The 17,652-nt window shown below is 46.0% G+C and overlaps 1 protein-coding gene across 1 annotated transcript; it reads left to right on the top strand.

Annotated features, from left to right (window-relative positions):
* Positions 1-7,853: 7,853 nt before the first annotated feature.
* LOC119309290 (enhanced ethylene response protein 5-like) lies at positions 7,854-12,219 on the top strand. Its single transcript, XM_037585311.1, has 12 exons — positions 7,854-8,234; positions 8,326-8,419; positions 8,502-8,591; positions 9,343-9,408; positions 9,582-9,671; positions 9,775-9,831; positions 9,956-10,017; positions 10,102-10,189; positions 11,313-11,389; positions 11,555-11,629; positions 11,708-11,813; positions 11,907-12,219. Exons 1-12 carry the CDS (start codon positions 7,936-7,938, stop codon positions 12,030-12,032), a joined length of 1,230 nt encoding a protein of 409 aa, XP_037441208.1. The 5' UTR covers positions 7,854-7,935; the 3' UTR covers positions 12,033-12,219.
* Positions 12,220-17,652: the final 5,433 nt, after the last annotated feature.

Raw genomic sequence — 17,652 nt, 5'->3', positions numbered from 1 at the left:
CATCGGGAGGGCTTGGACGGAACATGCGATGGAAACGAGGCCTGGCGTACTGCACAACGGAGGAAACGGCCTTGTGTTCGACCGGCCACGTTCGAAATGGGGTCCTGTTGATCGGGAGGGGCCTGGCATACCGCAAAACGGAGGAAACGGACCTCCTACGGTCAAAACGGGGGTCCTATTGATCGGGAGGGGTGTGGAGTACCGCAAAACGGACGAAAGGACCTCCTACGGTCGAAATGGGGGTCCTGTTGATCGGGAGGGGTGTGTCGTACCGCAAAACGGATGAAACGAACTTGTGTTGGAGCGCTACGGTCGAAACGGGGGGAGGAGTGTGGCGTACCACAAACGGGACTCCACGGGATACTGTTCATCTCTACCGTCGACCTCCTCCAACCTCCACGGGCTCCTGTTCATCCAGCCTCCACCGCGCGCTAGCTACTCCACCGGCTACTGTTCAACCACCCCTCCACAGGCACCCCTCCATCGTCTACTGTTCATCCAGCCCTTCACACCAAGGGTCCTGTTCAACCACCCCTCCACGGCCACCCCTCCACCTTCTACTATTCATCCAGCCCTCCACACCACGGGCTCCTGTTCATCCAGAGGCAACGTCACCACTCACTGTTCATCCAAACCCCCCCGCAACATGCACTGTTCATCCCAGAGGCATCATCGATCGGCTTTAGTTAGCAGCAGTAGCGAAGGAATCGCTCCATCGGGTTCAGTTAACAGCCATCGATCGATTGCTCGGGTTCAGTAACGCGTAGCCTGCAGTGCAATCGCTCGGGTTCAGTTAGAGCCCAACGCCTCGCTCGGCTTCAGTTAGAGCCAATGCCTCGCACACACGCGTGTACGTACGAGAGAAATGTGCATTGATCTGCCCCCAACCTCCCACCGTAACCGGCAACTCCCCGAAATTTTCCTCCCCTCGCTTCTACCACGGTTTTTTCCGTCATGGACGGCCCAAAGAATGTCATGTAGCTGCATCTCCGGCCCGCCCAGGACGAAAAGCTCATTTTCTGTCATGATTTTTTGTCACAGAAGTAGGAGCACACCACATCTATGATGATACCGGGTTTTGTCACAATTATCGTCATAGAAGTGTCATATGTATGACAGAAATTTTTTTCGGTCGGCCCAAAATGTCACGGATGTGTCTTTTTTTTGTAGTGCCACCAAGGTTGAATCTAGGGGAGGGGTTAGGGACCACCGTCGTGCCATGTCTCGATGTTGCAGCTCCCTTGGACTAGCGGCTCTCTTATCTTTGCGGAAGAAGAATAGGCCAGTCGTGCAAGGTGAGAGAACATAGCTCATGTTGTTGCGCTCTTCTTCCGATAGACCAGAGCTCTACTCAGCATGCGAACGAGCCAGCGAGGGGAGATAGTGAGGGAGGAGGGCTCGATGGAGACTCGTGGAGGGGAGATGGGGCATGTGGTTTGCAAGGTGAGGAACATGGGAGGCGGTCGAAGGCGAGGGGGTGGCAGCGGGCGAACCCTAGTTCCTAGATGTGTCTCTCACTCGTGAAATGGGGTAGAACAAAAAAAACACTTTGTGTAAGGAACAAAACAAAATAAACCGTGGGAAAAAAAACAAAAAAGGTGGGAAAGAGATCATGTGAGAGAGGCTAACCTGGAGACGAGGAAACGAATGTACAAACTCCCCTTTAATAGTAGAGATTACTCACAATACATGGCCATGTTTGTTAGTAAAATAAAAATAAACTCATCCTCCAAGTTGTTTTACCTTTTTTTTGAGATGGAACACAGCGATTCCATAAATCACACAAGCACAGTCGGAGAGCTGGCCAGATACACCAATACATCGTCAGGGAAACCCTCGGTCCACAACTGCTTAGCGTCATTTCGCTTAGAGCCTACAGCAGCTAGTGCATGTGCTAGTTTATTACAGCCCCTGGGGGCATACATGAATTCGACAGAATTAAAATTCAACCGAGCAAAGGACCGGATATCTTTGAGAAGAACACCTTCAGGGGCCAAGTCGTACTCCGTACTCTGCATAGCTTTCACCAAAGATTGGCAGTCAGACTCCACTTGGATAGCCGTCATTCCCCAGGAGGAAGCTGCGTGAATTTCTTCCCAAGCAGCAGTAGCCTCGGCCTAGAAGGCACTGGCCACATGCTGGAGCTTTCCCGCGCCCGATCCCCTTATGTCACCACTGTTGTCCCTGGCCACAAATCCCCATCCACCACACCCAGTAGAGACATTGAACGCCCCGTCCACATTGATTTTCATCAAGTTGCCAAGCGGTTTCTGCCAGAAATGGTGTTCCTTGGGGAGTGACTGGGATTTGGGATTTATGCAAAACTGCAGTGATTCAACAGCCCAGAACCTGGCGGATGCAACAGTCCTCTCCACTGTGTCTGAAGTCTCCCCAGCGTTAATTTTATTGCGGTAGTCCCATCACCTCCACAACATACATGTAACCAGCACCCGTTGAGCTTCAGGTAGATCCAGCACAACCTGTATTACTTCCTTTGCATCAGTGCAAGCACACAAATTTTCACGAATCTCGTCCAGCTCGAGACATCGCCACAACTTTTTAACCTGTTTGCATCTCAGGAACAAGTGAGCCCCATCTTCATCTAACCTCCTACAGCAAACATAGAGTGTTTCACATTCAATCCCTCTCCTTTTCAGAGCTAGTTTCAAAGGTAGACTGTTGTGTGCTAATCTCCACAAAAACTGTTGGATTTTTGGTTGGCAGGGGATCTCCCAAATTTTCTTCCATGGTAAACAGAGTTGCTAGCTTGAGATGGACGACGAGGCTGAGCTAGCATCTCTCGCTTTGACGTACAGTTTATATGCAGATTTTACCGAGAATTGGCCTTTACTATCAGGGAACCATGCATAGAAATCTTCAAACTCTTCTCGGATCGGTGTCGCAAGGATGACCTTGGCATCTACATCAGCAAAGATATTCCTGACCAGCTGCCTATCCCAGTTCGCTGTTTCTGGATTAATTAGCTCACATACCCTAGTAAGAAGGCACCGTCTTCTTGGCGTGATGGGAGATCGCTTGCCCTCCCTATTCAGCCATGGATACTTCCAGATATCGACCTCTGTCCCATCACCAATTCTACATATTAGGCCCTCCTTTAAGAGATGCACACCCTTCAGGATACTCCTCCAACTGTATGAGATACCAGGGGCTGGTGCAGCCTCAAGAATCGACATAGCGGGGAAATAACGTGCTTTAAGAACTTGTGCACAAAGGGAAGTTGGGTTCTGGAGGAGCCGCCACGCCTGTCTTGCTAGCATAGCGATGTTGAAACCCATATAGATCTCGGAATCCTAGGCCTCCATCCTTCTTCGGCTTTGTCAGAGTCTCCCAACTCAACCAATGCATAGTGTTTTGCTTCTCCTGCTTTGCCCATCAAAATCTGCATATCATGCTCCCCATCTGCTCACATAAGGATTTAGTGAGGTCAAAACATGACATGGCAAATGTAGGAATTGCTTGAGCCCAAGCCTTAATTAGGACATCCTTTCCCATCTTGGACAGCAATCTCTCAATCCACCCCTGGATTCTTTTCCAGATTCGTTCCTTGAGGTACTGGAAGGTGTTTGCTCTATCTTGTCTCACATAAATAGGCAACCCCAAATACCTTTGGGATCTAGCCTCCGTATTGATATGTAGCTCGGCCAGGACACTATGCTTCCTCTCCCTCCTTGTGTTTTTGCTGAACATGACAAATGACTTATCGTAATTAACAATTTGTCCCGAGCACACCTCATACAGATGTAGTATACTTTGCAGATACCTGACACTTTCGCTTGTAGCTTTAATAAGTACCAACGAGTCGTCTGCAAACAATAGGTGGTTGAAACTCGGGGCTGCATTGCAAATACATATACCAGTCAGGGTTCCATTCACTTCTGCTCTGTTCAGTAAGGAGGAGAACCCTTCCGCGCAAATGAGAAAGAGGTACGATGAGAGGGGGTCACCTTGACGGAGGCCGCATTGGGGCAGCACCACATCTGTACACTCCCCATTCACTTTGAATCTGTATGACACCATGGACACACAAAGCATGATCCATTTGACCCAACTCTCCTCGAAGCCAAGTTTATACATCATCTTTTCCCGAAAATCCCATTCGACCCTATCATAGGCTTTACTCATGTTCAACTTCACTGCAGCAAACCCTTCCTTTCCTCTTCTCTTTCTCTGCATATAGTGTGTACATTCATAAGCCAACAAAATATTATCTGTGATCAACCGGCCCAGAACAAAGGCACTTTGGTTAGGTGAGATAATGTCTGGAAGGATTTGTTTCAACCGATTTACAAGTACCTTAGAGACCAACTTATAAACAACATTGCAGAGGCTGACTGGTCTCAAGTCTTTCATATATTCTGGACTTTGCACCTTTGGAATCAGCACAACACAAGTCTCATTCCACCCCTCAGGCATGGGTCCCCTATTCAGCACCTCAAGCACTTCTGCAACCAGCTTTTCTCCTACAATGTCCCAGTATTTTTTGTAGAACACAGATGGCATACCATCGGGTCCAGGGGCCTTCAGATCACCAATACTTTGGAGGGCTTCAAACACTTCCTTCTCAGAGAAGGGCTCATTCAAAACCTCATTCATTTGCGGGGTAACACGTGAATCAACCTGACTCATCGTCTCCTCCATTCTTGAAGCAGTGTGGGACGTAAACAGATTAAGGAAATAGTTAGTCACGACTTCCATCATGGCCTCCTTCTCCTCCACTACAGTCCCATCTTCTCTCCTCAATTTCCTAATGTGGTTTTTCTTCTTTCTATCCGAGGTTGTTGCATGGAAGAACTTTGTATTTCGGTCGCCTCCCTTCATGCAATGGACATGTGCCCGCTGCCTCCAATATAACTCCCTCTGATCCTCGAGTCTTCCCAATTTAAATCTTAGCAGTTCCTCCCTCCGGACCTGATCTGCACTAATGTTGCTCCTTCGACACTTCTCCAACTCCTTTTTTGCTTTGCTAATTCTTTTCTCCAAGTCTCCCAAAATATTTCTACTCCAGTCCACGAACTCACCCATGACTCCTTTAACAGCCGCTGCCACCCCCTTTCCTTCCAACTGTACTCCCTTCTTCCAAGCATTTTCTACCATCGCCCTACAGTCCTCTTCCTCCAGCCACTTCGCCTCAAACCTCGGCGTAGAGCTCCGAGTCGTGCCCTGCTGTCTCTTATCTCCTCCTTGTGTGTCAATGATGATTGGTCTGTGGTCCGAGTGTCGAGGATCTCCGTTAGTTACCTTAAAAGTTGAAAACCGGTTGCACCATGATTGTGTAGCCACTGCTCTGTCAATCCGCTCCTTTATGTAATTAACTGCAGTATGGCTGTGATTCCGCCATGTAAAAGCATCACCAATGAAGCCCAAGTCTCCAAGTTCACACGCCTCAAGCGCAGCTTTAAACTTGTCCATGCAATTTTATGATCTGGGTGCACCTCCATCCTTCTCCCAAGGGTGTAAAATCTCATTGAAGTCTCCTAAGAAAAGCCACGGTTTGTTGTTTTGTGCCTTCAGATTACTCATAAGACGCCAAGTTTTATCCTTTTCATCATGTTTCGGCTCCCCATACATCCGTGTGAATCGCCACACAAACCCATCCTCCTCCGTGATCTCCGAATCGATGTGATATCTAGACATGAAGCCCACCACTCTCAAGTTCACCTCATTCTTCCAGAATAAAGCCAAACCTCCACTCCGACCTTCACAATCCTTCACCATCATATTCGTAAGGCCCAATTTCCACCGCAGCCACTCCAGCCTACTACGTACCAATTTCGTCTCCGACAAAAAGAGTACGTCGGGGTCCTCCTTCTCCAGTATATCCAGGAGTCCTCGAATTGCCGGGACATTCCCCAAACCCCGGCAATTCCATGTGATTATTCTCATTTTTGCTCGCAGGACTGACCTGGCAGTCCCGCGTTTAATACAGTCTGTACTACCTCCATCTCTTGGGTGCTTGCTTTGTTCCCCTTGATTTTCTTTGGTGACCCCTGGCTATCCACTTCCATCTCCTCCCCCTCCTCTTTTTTCTGTTATTACTCCACACGTTTTGCCTTCCACACTCTCCCTGGGTTTTCTCTTGAATTTCCCATTCCTCCCTTTCGAGTTCGCAATTGGGCTGTTTACAACATATCCTACCCCAACTTCCTCTTTGTTCCCTGGCACATTGTGGTTTTCATTCGACCCATTCCCAACACCAACTATCACACCACCACCACCCCTTACTGCCAAACCCGTAATGTTTTCCATCCCAGCCAGGCTTGGATTGTTGGCGTCCCCCTTCCCAAAGTCAAGTTGTTTTTTATTCTTCTCTCCCACTTCAGTGTCATTAGCCCTCGTATCAGATGGACCTATCTTTAGTGGACTCTTGACCTCCTCCCCCTCAGCATGCTTCTTCTTCCCCCCATCGGCTGTGCAAGTTGGTGGTTTCCTCCATGATGGTGCATCACTCCTGCTCTTCCCCTCACTATTCGACCAGCCATTCTTCCTTCCCGAGCTGCCTCCACTTAACTCCCTCGATCCACCCCTGGCCATGTCATATGATTGGGGCTTCTCTGGGACATATTTCATCCATCTCCCGAATTCAGCAGCTTGCCCCTCTTGAGTTTTATTTTGCAGTCCTTGTCTAAATGCCCCAGCCTACCACATGTGTAGCAAAAGTCTGGCAAAAACTCGTACTCAAACCAGCACCATATTCTTTCACCTTTTTCTTCTTCTTCCTCCCACCCGTTTCATCTTCCTTTCCCCTCACTTCCTCCTCCTCCCCTCCCTCCTCCTCCATTGCCCTTCCTCCACTGGATCAATATCCATAAAGATACCTCTCATAAGTGGCTCAGCAATTTTGATTCGCACCTTCACTCTCAGGCACTGCCCCAACGCCGAGCCATCCTCACCCGAATCCACTTCTACCAATTCCCCTATCTCATCTGCTAGATCCTCCCCCATCTCCGTACACATCATTCCCAAAGGGACATTAAAAATACACACCCATATTGGAACTGATTCAAACACATAATCATCTAGTGTCTTCCTGGGGTCGAAATCCTCCATCACCAGAAGCTCCTTGCCGAAGGTCCATGGCCCGTTCTCGAGCGCCTTTCGTTTCCCGCCTCCTGGTGGAACATAAACAGAAATCGATTCTCCCCCATCTTCTTGACCTTCAGTCTCTTCATCGGGCACCACACTCGCCCTAGCGCAATCGCCATCCTTTCTTCATACCCCGTCCTGTCCGAGATCAGCTTCCCCATCGCCTTTGGCATACTACCCTCCTGCGCCGCCGCCCTTTTCCAGCCCACCTTGACTCCCCTCTTCTCTGCCTCAGAAAGGTTCATCTTCTTCAACATTCCTTCGACTCTCTCCACGCTACCCCCCATTCTCCAAGCTCCCGTGCGTCACAGGAGAACAAAGGAAAAATGCTAGGGATTTGGTGGGTGTACGACCGCGTGCCCCAGACTCACACGGAAGGCCTCTGGTGGAGGTGGGAGGGGATCTATGCGGACGAGAGAGGGAGGTGGGGGCGCTGGCCGCCGGCGCTGCTGACGGCGGCTGGGACGAGATGGATCTGCCGCCGCCGAAGAGGGGGACGAGGAGGCGAACCCTAAATCGCCACGAGAAGCGCTAGAGAAAGAGACCTACCCTCACACACGGGACGGACCTGTGATCAAGTTGTTTTACCTTGCCAGATAGGGGCGCAGACGGCAGCAATGAGCAAACCAAGCCAAACCATACTCTGATTTTATCAGTTAATCTCAACCATCGATTTCTCTCACTGGACGGCGTGGATTGGCGATCGTCACCACCTTGCATAAACCAGAACTACCCCCATCAGATCGAACTCATACTGGTTTCTTCCACCGTCGGTGACCTCCAAGCCCAAACCCCAACACCCGCGCGGCTCCCGCCGCCGCCGCACCGGAGATGGCGGCGTACCTGAGCATGGGCGAGGCGCACCGCCGCATCGCCGACTACCTCTCCCGCTTGGATGACGCTATCTCTCAGTCCGACGGCGCCGACCTCGCCTCTCTGCTCGCCATCTCCTCGGCGCCCGCCTCCACCCCGCTCTCCGACGCGCTCGCCGCTTTTCCGGATTTCGGCCGCCTCGCCGCCGACCGCTTCCCCCACCTCTCCGACTTCCTCCCGTCGCTACTCCGCGCCATTCACTCCCACTCCCTCCGCCGCTTCGGGGACGCCTACTCCTCCTTCGAGAAGGCTGCTAGGTGCGTGCTGCCTTCCTCTCTGCACTCCTACCGAACAATTTGGATATATTTATTCAATTTTTTTGTGGATTTGATGTGCTTTTGGTTGCAGCGCGTTCCTGCAGGAGTTCAGGAACTGGGAGACTCCTTGGGCGATGGAGGCGATGCACATGGTGGCGCTTGAGATCAGGCTGCTAGCTGAGAAGGTGAGCTGGGTGGTCGGTTGGTTTGGGTTTGTAAACCTGAGGTTTTGGGGCTAATGTCTGCTTGCCTATTGTCTTGGTGTAGGCAGATAGAGAGCTTGTGATGAGCGGGAAGAACCCAGACAAGCTGCAGGCTGCTGGGTCCTTCCTGATGAAAGTTTTCGGGGCACTTGCGGTATGGAATTCTGAAAGCTTTGTCTGGTGTGCATTCTTGAATGGTAATAAGAATTAGCAAGTGTCTGATTCGAATTGAGCAAAAAAGAGTCTGATTCGAATTGAAAGAAATTGCTTGTGATGAGCTTGTGCAATGCAGGTGCCTCAGAGAGGTGCTTAGCAAAAAGTGAACATTTTCTCCTTGTCACAAAGGGCAGACAAGGTTCTTATTTTGTACTAGCACCTATGCTTGTTTAGGCACCAGTGCTTACCATGTGCTTAGGAATATAATTGGCTCTTGTCGGTAGATAACACAATCATCTAAGCACCTACGTAGAGGAACTTGCATTGGAGTAGTTGTAGCTTACTTGGTGTTTAATGTTGTGGTTCTGCCTAAGGCTTCAAGCGTGACATGTTGAAGCATTCTGTACTGCACATGCTTAAGGGGGAAACGGCCTATGTTGCCAGAAGAGGAGAAGCTGATGCATTTACATCAACCTAGAGGGTGGTGTTTTTGCATAGAAATTACTCTGAAGTTACACAATGCTACTGTTCTGCCTCAGCCACTTATCATCTATCATATTTATTCATACAATGAATTCTCTTCTGATAGCTACTTTTCATGTATATGCTAGAATTGCTGGACGGGTGATGTGACTCTTCTAAAAGAACATGCAGCAATTATACTTCCTTGATGCATGCTTTCCTTTCTTAAAATGGATATATTCTAAAGATTCTGTCTCTTGGTTATTGGTGAATCTTCAACCTTACAGGTTAAAGGACCTAAGCGCGTTGGGGCACTGTATGTTACCTGCCAGCTGTTTAAAATTTATTTCAGGGTAGGTTATTCACTGCAATGTTTTCGTCTAATCTGTAACTTCAGTACTATTGTGAATAAAGCACAAACAGTGTCTAGTTAGCATGCTAAATGTAGCTAAAGTATAGTATGCACTGGAATCCCAATTTACATGATTTATACAACAGGCTAACACTTGATGCTCAAATTATGCAGCTTGGTACTGTTAACCTTTGCCGTAGTGTCATAAGGAGTATCGAAACAGCTAGGAATTTTGATTTTGAAGATTTTCCAGTGAAAGATAAGGTAAGATAGTAAAAGTTGTGGTCTCTCTTCTCTATCAATACAAGGCATTATATTAACATGCATGTCGATCCAATAATAATCTTGATTATTCATGACGGCACAGGTCACTTATATGTATTATACAGGTCGCTTGGAGGTGTTTAATGAGAATTTTCTTGTTGTAAGTTCTGTCTCACTCTCTTCTTGTGTGTGAACATTTTTTGTATATTCTGCTATGGCAAGTTATTTTGACCTATGAATCGGTGAGGCTGCTAATATATATTTTTTGTTCTTGTTTGAATCAGGCTGATCAGAAACTAACTTATGCTTTGATGCATTGTAATCCTCAAAGCGAATCAAATTTGAGGTATTTGTATTACTGGGCGTTTTGTAGCTTGTGGTTTGTGGGGTACACATTTGTTGGAACTACTAATGGTCTGTTTTTTTCTAGGAAAATTTTGAAGTTTCTAATCCCTGTAAAGCTGTCAATTGGTGTTTTGCCAAGGAGGACCCTCCTGGAGAAATACAATCTGCTTGAGGTATATATCCTTGTACTCCTGTTTAGTGTTTACTAATATGAAGCAGATTGTGAAATGCAATATATGTAGTTTATTTAGTACCACCATTTCCAATTGCAAAAACATTTATCTTGGTTGTTCACGAATATTCTCATGAACATAATTTGTTTCTTTTGTTATGATTACACTTAGCACTCCATATGTGAACAATTAGGTTAGAACACTAGGCCATAGGCTCTGATGCTGATGCCACGTCAATGCGTTGACCTTCAGTTCTCAAGAAGCAAGATCTACTAACATTTGGGTGTGACTGGAAAATTATAGACAACAAAGGGGAATACTGTAGCAGCAATTTGAGTGCATTTGGATACTCTACTGGTACAAGTACATTTCATTAACATGAAGTCTCATGAGTATATGAGCGTCCTATGTTTAACTTACCAATTCTTCGAGATGATTAACAAGTTAATCTGGGCGTGTCAACTTTTTAGTATGATCTCTTACCCTAGGGTCTATATGAGATTAGATAAGACAAAAGGTTGGGAAATCTACAGTACATATAAGATTTGTGAACCTTTTGAGAACCATGATTAACTTTATCAGAACCTTATCAACATTTACGCTAAAAATAATCTAATTGGCATTCCTCAGGTCCTTGTCCCCTGAGAACAATGATTGGTGACAGGTTATGATAAGTATACTTGGCCTACTGATCATTCATCAACGATAAGGCTTAGTCCGTTATATGAATTGCTTTCGTAATCGTGAACTGAGGTTTTAAATGATGATCAACCTCTGAGAAAACAAGCCAAAGTACTAAGAGCCCAATTTTGCTTTTATTGCCGTGTGACATTACTATAAGCTGATTGCTTGTCTTAAATATATACTCTTGTTTTCCATACCATGGCTAATTTAAATTTCTCGTTGTAGTTGTAGGCTGTATCTTGGGTAAGTAGTGATGGATTCATATTGTATCTTTTCTCACTTTTGTGAAATATGCTGTTGCCTTGAATTATTTATTCTGTTTCATAAAGATGTTCTTTTAATGCGGAGGTTAAAATTCCTTCACTGTGCTCTGACTTCACTACTTGCAGATTTCCCGTAACCATTTTGATTTGTACAAGTTGGTAATTTAACCTTTCAGTATGCAGATATTGTGACCTCACTTAGGAGAGGGGATCTGAGGCTCCTTAAGCAAGCCCTTGATAGACATGAAGACCAGTAAGTTCACATATTTGTGTGGTGAAAAAGTTTGGACCCTCCACTATCATTGATTGCTTCCTTTTTTCTATGGGGACATCGATTGCTTCCTTCTTTTTGTATTGGGACATCGATTGCTTCCTTCTTTTTTGTATGGAGACACTGATTGCTTATTTGTGTTGCAAGGTTACTAAAATGTGGTGTCTACCTTGTGTTGGAGAAACTTGAACTCCAGGTCTACCGAAAATTAGTGAAGAAAATGTGAGTGTGATCTTGAAGGTGTCCTTGTCACACTTTTACAGAATGAACCAATCCTTTTTCGTTTGCTTTCTTCTGCAGCCATATCATACAGAGGGAGAAGGAACCATCGAAGGCGCATCAAATCAAGCTAGAGGTCTTGGTAAAGACTCTCCAATGGCTTGGAATCACCATGGATGTGGATGAGGTACTTGGAGAGACCAAAATATTGTTTTTTCTGACAATATCTTGATTTGCTATGATAATAATGTAACCTGATTTCCTCCCTTGCTGCTATCAGGTGGAATGCATCATGGCGTGCCTAATATACAAGAATCTCATAAAAGGATACTTTGCCCACAAAAGCAAAGTTCTTGTCCTTAGCAAACAAGATCCCTTCCCAAAGTTGAACGGGAAGCCCGTTTAGTTCGTAGCGATACCTCATAAGCTTGTACACCTAATGAAAGTTTCTCTTATCTTCGATGTATGGAACATGACAGGTTTATGTAAAATTACCGCGATTCTGATTGTAACATCATTTGTATTCTAGCTGCAATGTTTGTAAACATTTATGGTTGGTAGCCTCCACTTAAATGGTGGTTTTTATAGCTTAAGTGAGGTACAATATTGTATTCTGGATAAACTAAATTTGCAGACTGCAATTAAGGCCATAGTAAGAAAAACTTAACTGGAAACCTAACCGGTGAGGCTGTCGGTTCAGAATTTTACTGGTTGGACTGCTAGTTCATCAGTTCATTTGTGACAAAAAACCAAAATACGTAAGGAAAACTTTTAACATTTTGATCTCACATCAAATGAAGTAGAAGCATACACGTGCCTTGCCGCGTCGTTCTACTTTTCTACTGTTTATTTATTTCTTTGTTACTGATGTGTTAGCAGCATTGCCAAAAACATATCCAAAGTAGTGGTTGGCGTCACGCATGTCCCAAAGTAGTGGTTGGCGTCACACATGTTCCGGACCTGCATGGTTAAACCATAGTACTGGATGGACATGATAATATTCATTTGCAAAACTAATTCAAAATTATGATATGCGTAACTGAGGCTTCTGATTGTAGTATACATACAACAATCATACAGCTCTAAGATTTGACCAACCGATATTTCATAACTTACCTTGGTTAGATACAAATAATACAAAACAACAATAATAATGGTCTGCAATAACAGTAAAAAGGTAGTGGGGGTGAGAAATACTTGGAAGTTGCAACACTGCACCAAAGTATATGGCTTCTGGTTTTCAATATTGATCATTTAGATGCGTAGTTAGAATCAAAATAGAAAGCACATATTTGAAATAAAAGCAATGATTTGCACTGACTAACGATAGGAGATGCTCCTCTAGGCCCCGAGCGTCGTCGTCGTTGGACGTTAATTACCGCACAAAACAGGAGGAGAAAGATGAGGCGATAGGCGGGGTGTGCGGCGTGGTGGTGGACATGCAAAGCCTGTGCAGCCTTATGGTGCGGAGGAGGCGGTGTGGGACGGACGCCCATGCAAGTGTGTGGTACGGAGGAGGCGGTGATGGATTGATGGCGCCCGTGCAACCATATGATAGGGAAGAGCAGGTGATGGACGGGTGCCTGTGCAACCGTGTGGTGCGGAGGAGGCAGTGATGAACTGGCGGCACCGTGCAACCATATGACACGGAGGAGCAGGTGATGGGCCGGGTGCCTGTGTAACCGTGTCGTGCAGAGGAGGTGGTGATGGCTCGGGCGTGCCAAAATGAGGGAAGGGAGAAATGTGGAGACATAGGCAGTCCATGAGGTGTGGTGATGGACTTACGACGCCCATGCAGCCATGTGACGCGGAGGAGGCAGTGATGGGCCAAGCTGGCGGTAACCGTGCGTTGTGCAATGATACATCACTGTGATATGCGTGGATATAGTTGGCCGCGTCATTAATTTCCCTCTTACCAGATGTGCATGAGCGACATGTAATCCTTTTTTTCTCGCAAAAAAGTTGCCCCTCTGATTCAAAATAAATGTTGTGGTTTTAGTTCAGGATTAAGTGACACGTAACCCGTCAAGTGTTGGGCATACGTAGTTGGATGGTTGACCCAAACAGTAAAACAATACCTACTGTTGGATGGTTAGGAGGACATTGGTATCCCATGTTCTCGAGAGTTCAAGTCCCAGACTTGACAATGACATTGGTGCTCGCAATTCCCTGGGTTTATCCCAGGCTTTTGGCGATGTGCGTTCAGTGGGAGTAGACGTTCCCATCGACTACAAAGATGTCTATGGTGGCTTTGTCAATCTCAAAATAATGTGTCGACTTAGTCTTTCGGAGGTGCTCATATGGGTAGGGTATCCGTGCATGAATTCATAGGGTGAGTGTATGCTTGTGTCGATTGTACTGTATTAAAAAAACCCTACTCACCTAGTAAGAGACCGTGGTTCTCCTAAAAAAATTAAGTGATTCTTTTATAAAAAATAAGTGACATGATCACTTGACCCTCCCAGCCCCGGAGTGCTCACAGCCCTTAAATTCAAGGGAGCTTGGATATTGTAGTGATACACATAATATATGACTATAGAACTTTTGCAAGAGTAAACTTAATTGATAGATCCAATAGCAACAATATAAGAGTTGCCATCATCACACTCTTGCATAGGCTACATTGATCTTTCATGTGCAAATTTATTTGTGCTAGTAAATCCAAACCGTACGAGGATATGGAATATGCTGTAACAAGTTTGCTAAACAATAGCAAAAATTAATACTAAGGCGGCGTTACGGGTAGAGCCATGCTCGATGTGCATGAATGAGGTGACAAAAGAAGAACTATAATGTAGATAAGGGGAACTAAACGTGCGAAGGTACTTGGGACAACTTGGCCTATATATGAACGATAGTAGCTATGCTCAGTGACAAAGCTTACCGAGGGCCAAAGGGGGGCCATGCTCCCTTCCCAAATGTTTTTCTTTGTGTAAACACATAATATTTAACACTATTTGAGCCAAATTTAACATAATATACTAGATTAGCCCTCTTGACTTTGCTTAAGACTCCTTAACCCCTTCCCCTCTCCATCAAATCGCGTTGAAGCTCTACCACTAGCTATGATACTAAGCAAGATCAACTCAGCTAATTACCAGACTACAAGACGACAAGTGACACATAGGGGCAGTTTGTTTCGCATCCTGGCTTTCATGCCTGGCAAAAAGTCACGCCTGGATGCAACCTGAAAGTTGGAATTTTGTGCCTGGCCAGGCATGGATCGTTTGGTTCGAGACCTGGCCTAGAGAGAGCTTATTAAACAAAGTGTGTTAATTCGATAGCAGGGCCAAAGGAGAAGCGACAAACTGCAGCAGGATTAGGGCCAGGCAGCTGTGATTGGGATACTCAGGCAACCAATTTCTAACGCCTGGGCCAGGCTAATCCAAGTGCGTGGGGCATGCACCAGGCTAAACAAGGCATCATGCTAACCAGGCCAGGCCAGTCGTTGCTTCTCTGGACATCAACCAAATATTGTCCAGACAGTTTTCAAGAAGGCCCCAGGCCAGGCATGAGAGAATGTGGACACCAACCAAACTGCCCCATACTCCCCACACGTTTGGCACATCAGGTGCTCGTATCGGTCTTCCTCGACAATGATTTCATTTTTGACGACTATGATCTTATCGGCGCCAGTGATGATCGCCAGCCGGTGAGCCACAACAAAGATTTGTCCAACGCCTCCTACACAATGCACTCTGATTCGACGTCCAGTGCACTAGTGGCCTTGTCCAGGAGCAACAACTTGGGGTCCTTGGGAATCGCCCTCCCGATGATTATTCGGTGCTTCTGCTCACCTGACAACAGCGCATCATACTTGCTGACACTGGTGTCATACCCGTGTGTGAAAGTGCTAGTTATCGACTAGAGGGGGGGTGAATAGGCGATTTTTATCAAAGTCTTCAAAACGTGGAAGTTTCGAAGACAAACAATAGAAATGACCTAATTGATAAGAAGTGGAAGATAAACTACAACAAGCAAGCCATAGTCAAGTATGCAATAATTTGAACGTACAAAGACTAATAACAGCTAGGTAGTAAGGATCAGGATGGAAGATAGTATGAAGCCAATCAACGATAGTAGTCAAGCAATGAAGTCAAACAGATAAGACAAATAAGCAATGACTTCACTAAGACAAACTCAAAGTAAAGGAGGGAAGAGATAGAACCAGTCACTTGTTGAAGACACAGGATTTGTTGGACCAGTTCCAGTTGTTGTGACAACTATACGTCTGGTTAGGGAGGCTGAGATTTAACTCAGAAGACCCCGTCTTCACCTTATTCCCCTTGAGCTAAGGACACACAGTCCTCGCCCAATCACTCGTAAGTCTTCAAGGTAGACTTCCGAACCTTCACATACTTCGTTCACCGGCAATCCACAATGACTCTTGGATGCTCAGAACGCGACGCCTAACCGGCTGGAGGATACACAGTCCTCAAGTGTAATAAGTCTTCAAGTCACACAGACAAAAAGACTTCAGTGATGCCTAACATTCTTTGGCTCTGGGTGTTTGGGCTTTGTCCTCGCAAGGATTTCTCTCTCAAAGGCTTCGAGGTGGGTTGCTCTCAAAACGACAAAAGCCGTAAACTAACTCTGAGCAGCCACCAATTTATGGTGTAGGGGGTGGGCTATTTATAGCCACAAGGCAACCCGACCTGATATGTCCGAAATGACCCTGGGTTACTAAGGAACTGACACGTGTTCCAACGGTCAGATTTCAAACACACACGACAACTTTACTTGGGCTACAAGCAAAGCTGACTCATCCAGCTCTGGATAAGATTTGCTCTCATTGTCTTCGCTCAAAGACATAGGATTTGGGTTGAGCATCACTTCAGTCACTCTGACTTTGTTCACTTGGACCCCACTTAACAGTACGGTGGTTCCTATGACTCAACAAAGAAGAAAAGAAAACAACAAAACAACTCAGTCTTCGCGCTCCATAGTCTTCACTCAATGTCTTCTCATGTCATAGTCTTCAGTGTGAATATCTTCACACACCACCATTGTCTTCAATGTCTTCATACATTTTTAGGGGTCATCTCCGGTAGGTAAACCGAATCAATGAGGGACACTACCTGCGTTATCCTGCAATTCCCACAAACGCATTAGCCCCTCAACCAACTTTTTCGTCAATACTCCAAAACCAACTAGGGGTGGCACTAGATGCACTTACAATCTCCCCCTTTTTGGTGATTGATGACAAACTGGTTGTAGTTTTCAATGGGAAAGAGGTATGTGAAATTGTAAAGGATAGCATATTGTCTTCATAAGTGGCAAGGGCTCCCCCTGAAGATGTGCATATAAATAATTTGCTTTTGGAATGCAAATACACATGGCAGGTTGTACTTGTGGAGATCCCCTTCAACTTATGAAGATAATTCATCATGCACGAAATGATATAACTAAGAGAATGACATGCATAATGAAAAATGGACGTCTGCAGAATGATCTAAGTGCGGAAGTTAACATCGCATGTGGAAACGCAAATAAGTAGCAGACGACCATCAAGTTTAAGTGTTACAACTCAAAGAACGAAGTGTATCAAAAGCAGGAGTTGTAAGCACTAGGCAAAAATATAAAGCAACCGCCCTTATGAACCCGCTTGAAGACTATCAACTCATATGCTTCTCCCCCTTTTGTCAGTAATGACCAAAAAGGTTTGGAGACATAGAGCATCTACTCGTCCTCATGAGGAGTAGGTGAAGCAGTAGGGTTGTCGTTGTTGTTTGGCGGTGCAGACGAACTTGGTGCAGTGTCGATGCGTGCAGAAGTAGGGGCGGTGAAGTTGCATCGTCTTCATCATCGATCATATTGGCATGCACAGTGGCCGCAGAGGAAGAATGGTCAGATTCTTCAAGAGATGGAGTTCTTCATAGGACAGCATTCTGTGGAGGAGTGGAGTCAAACTTGAATCTTTCAGTGAAGCCATCATCTTGAAGATCTGCTTCAGCACTGAGCAGGGTCAAACTCTTCCATGATCGCCGACAAGTTTCGTGAGTGACAAATGCATTCTTGGTGGCAAG

Source organism: Triticum dicoccoides, chromosome 5B, assembly GCF_002162155.2.
Source record: "Triticum dicoccoides isolate Atlit2015 ecotype Zavitan chromosome 5B, WEW_v2.0, whole genome shotgun sequence".
Classification (NCBI taxonomy): Eukaryota; Viridiplantae; Streptophyta; class Magnoliopsida; order Poales; family Poaceae; genus Triticum; species Triticum dicoccoides.
Note: the sequence above shows the minus strand (reverse complement) of the source record. Positions and strands in the feature narration are given on the sequence as shown.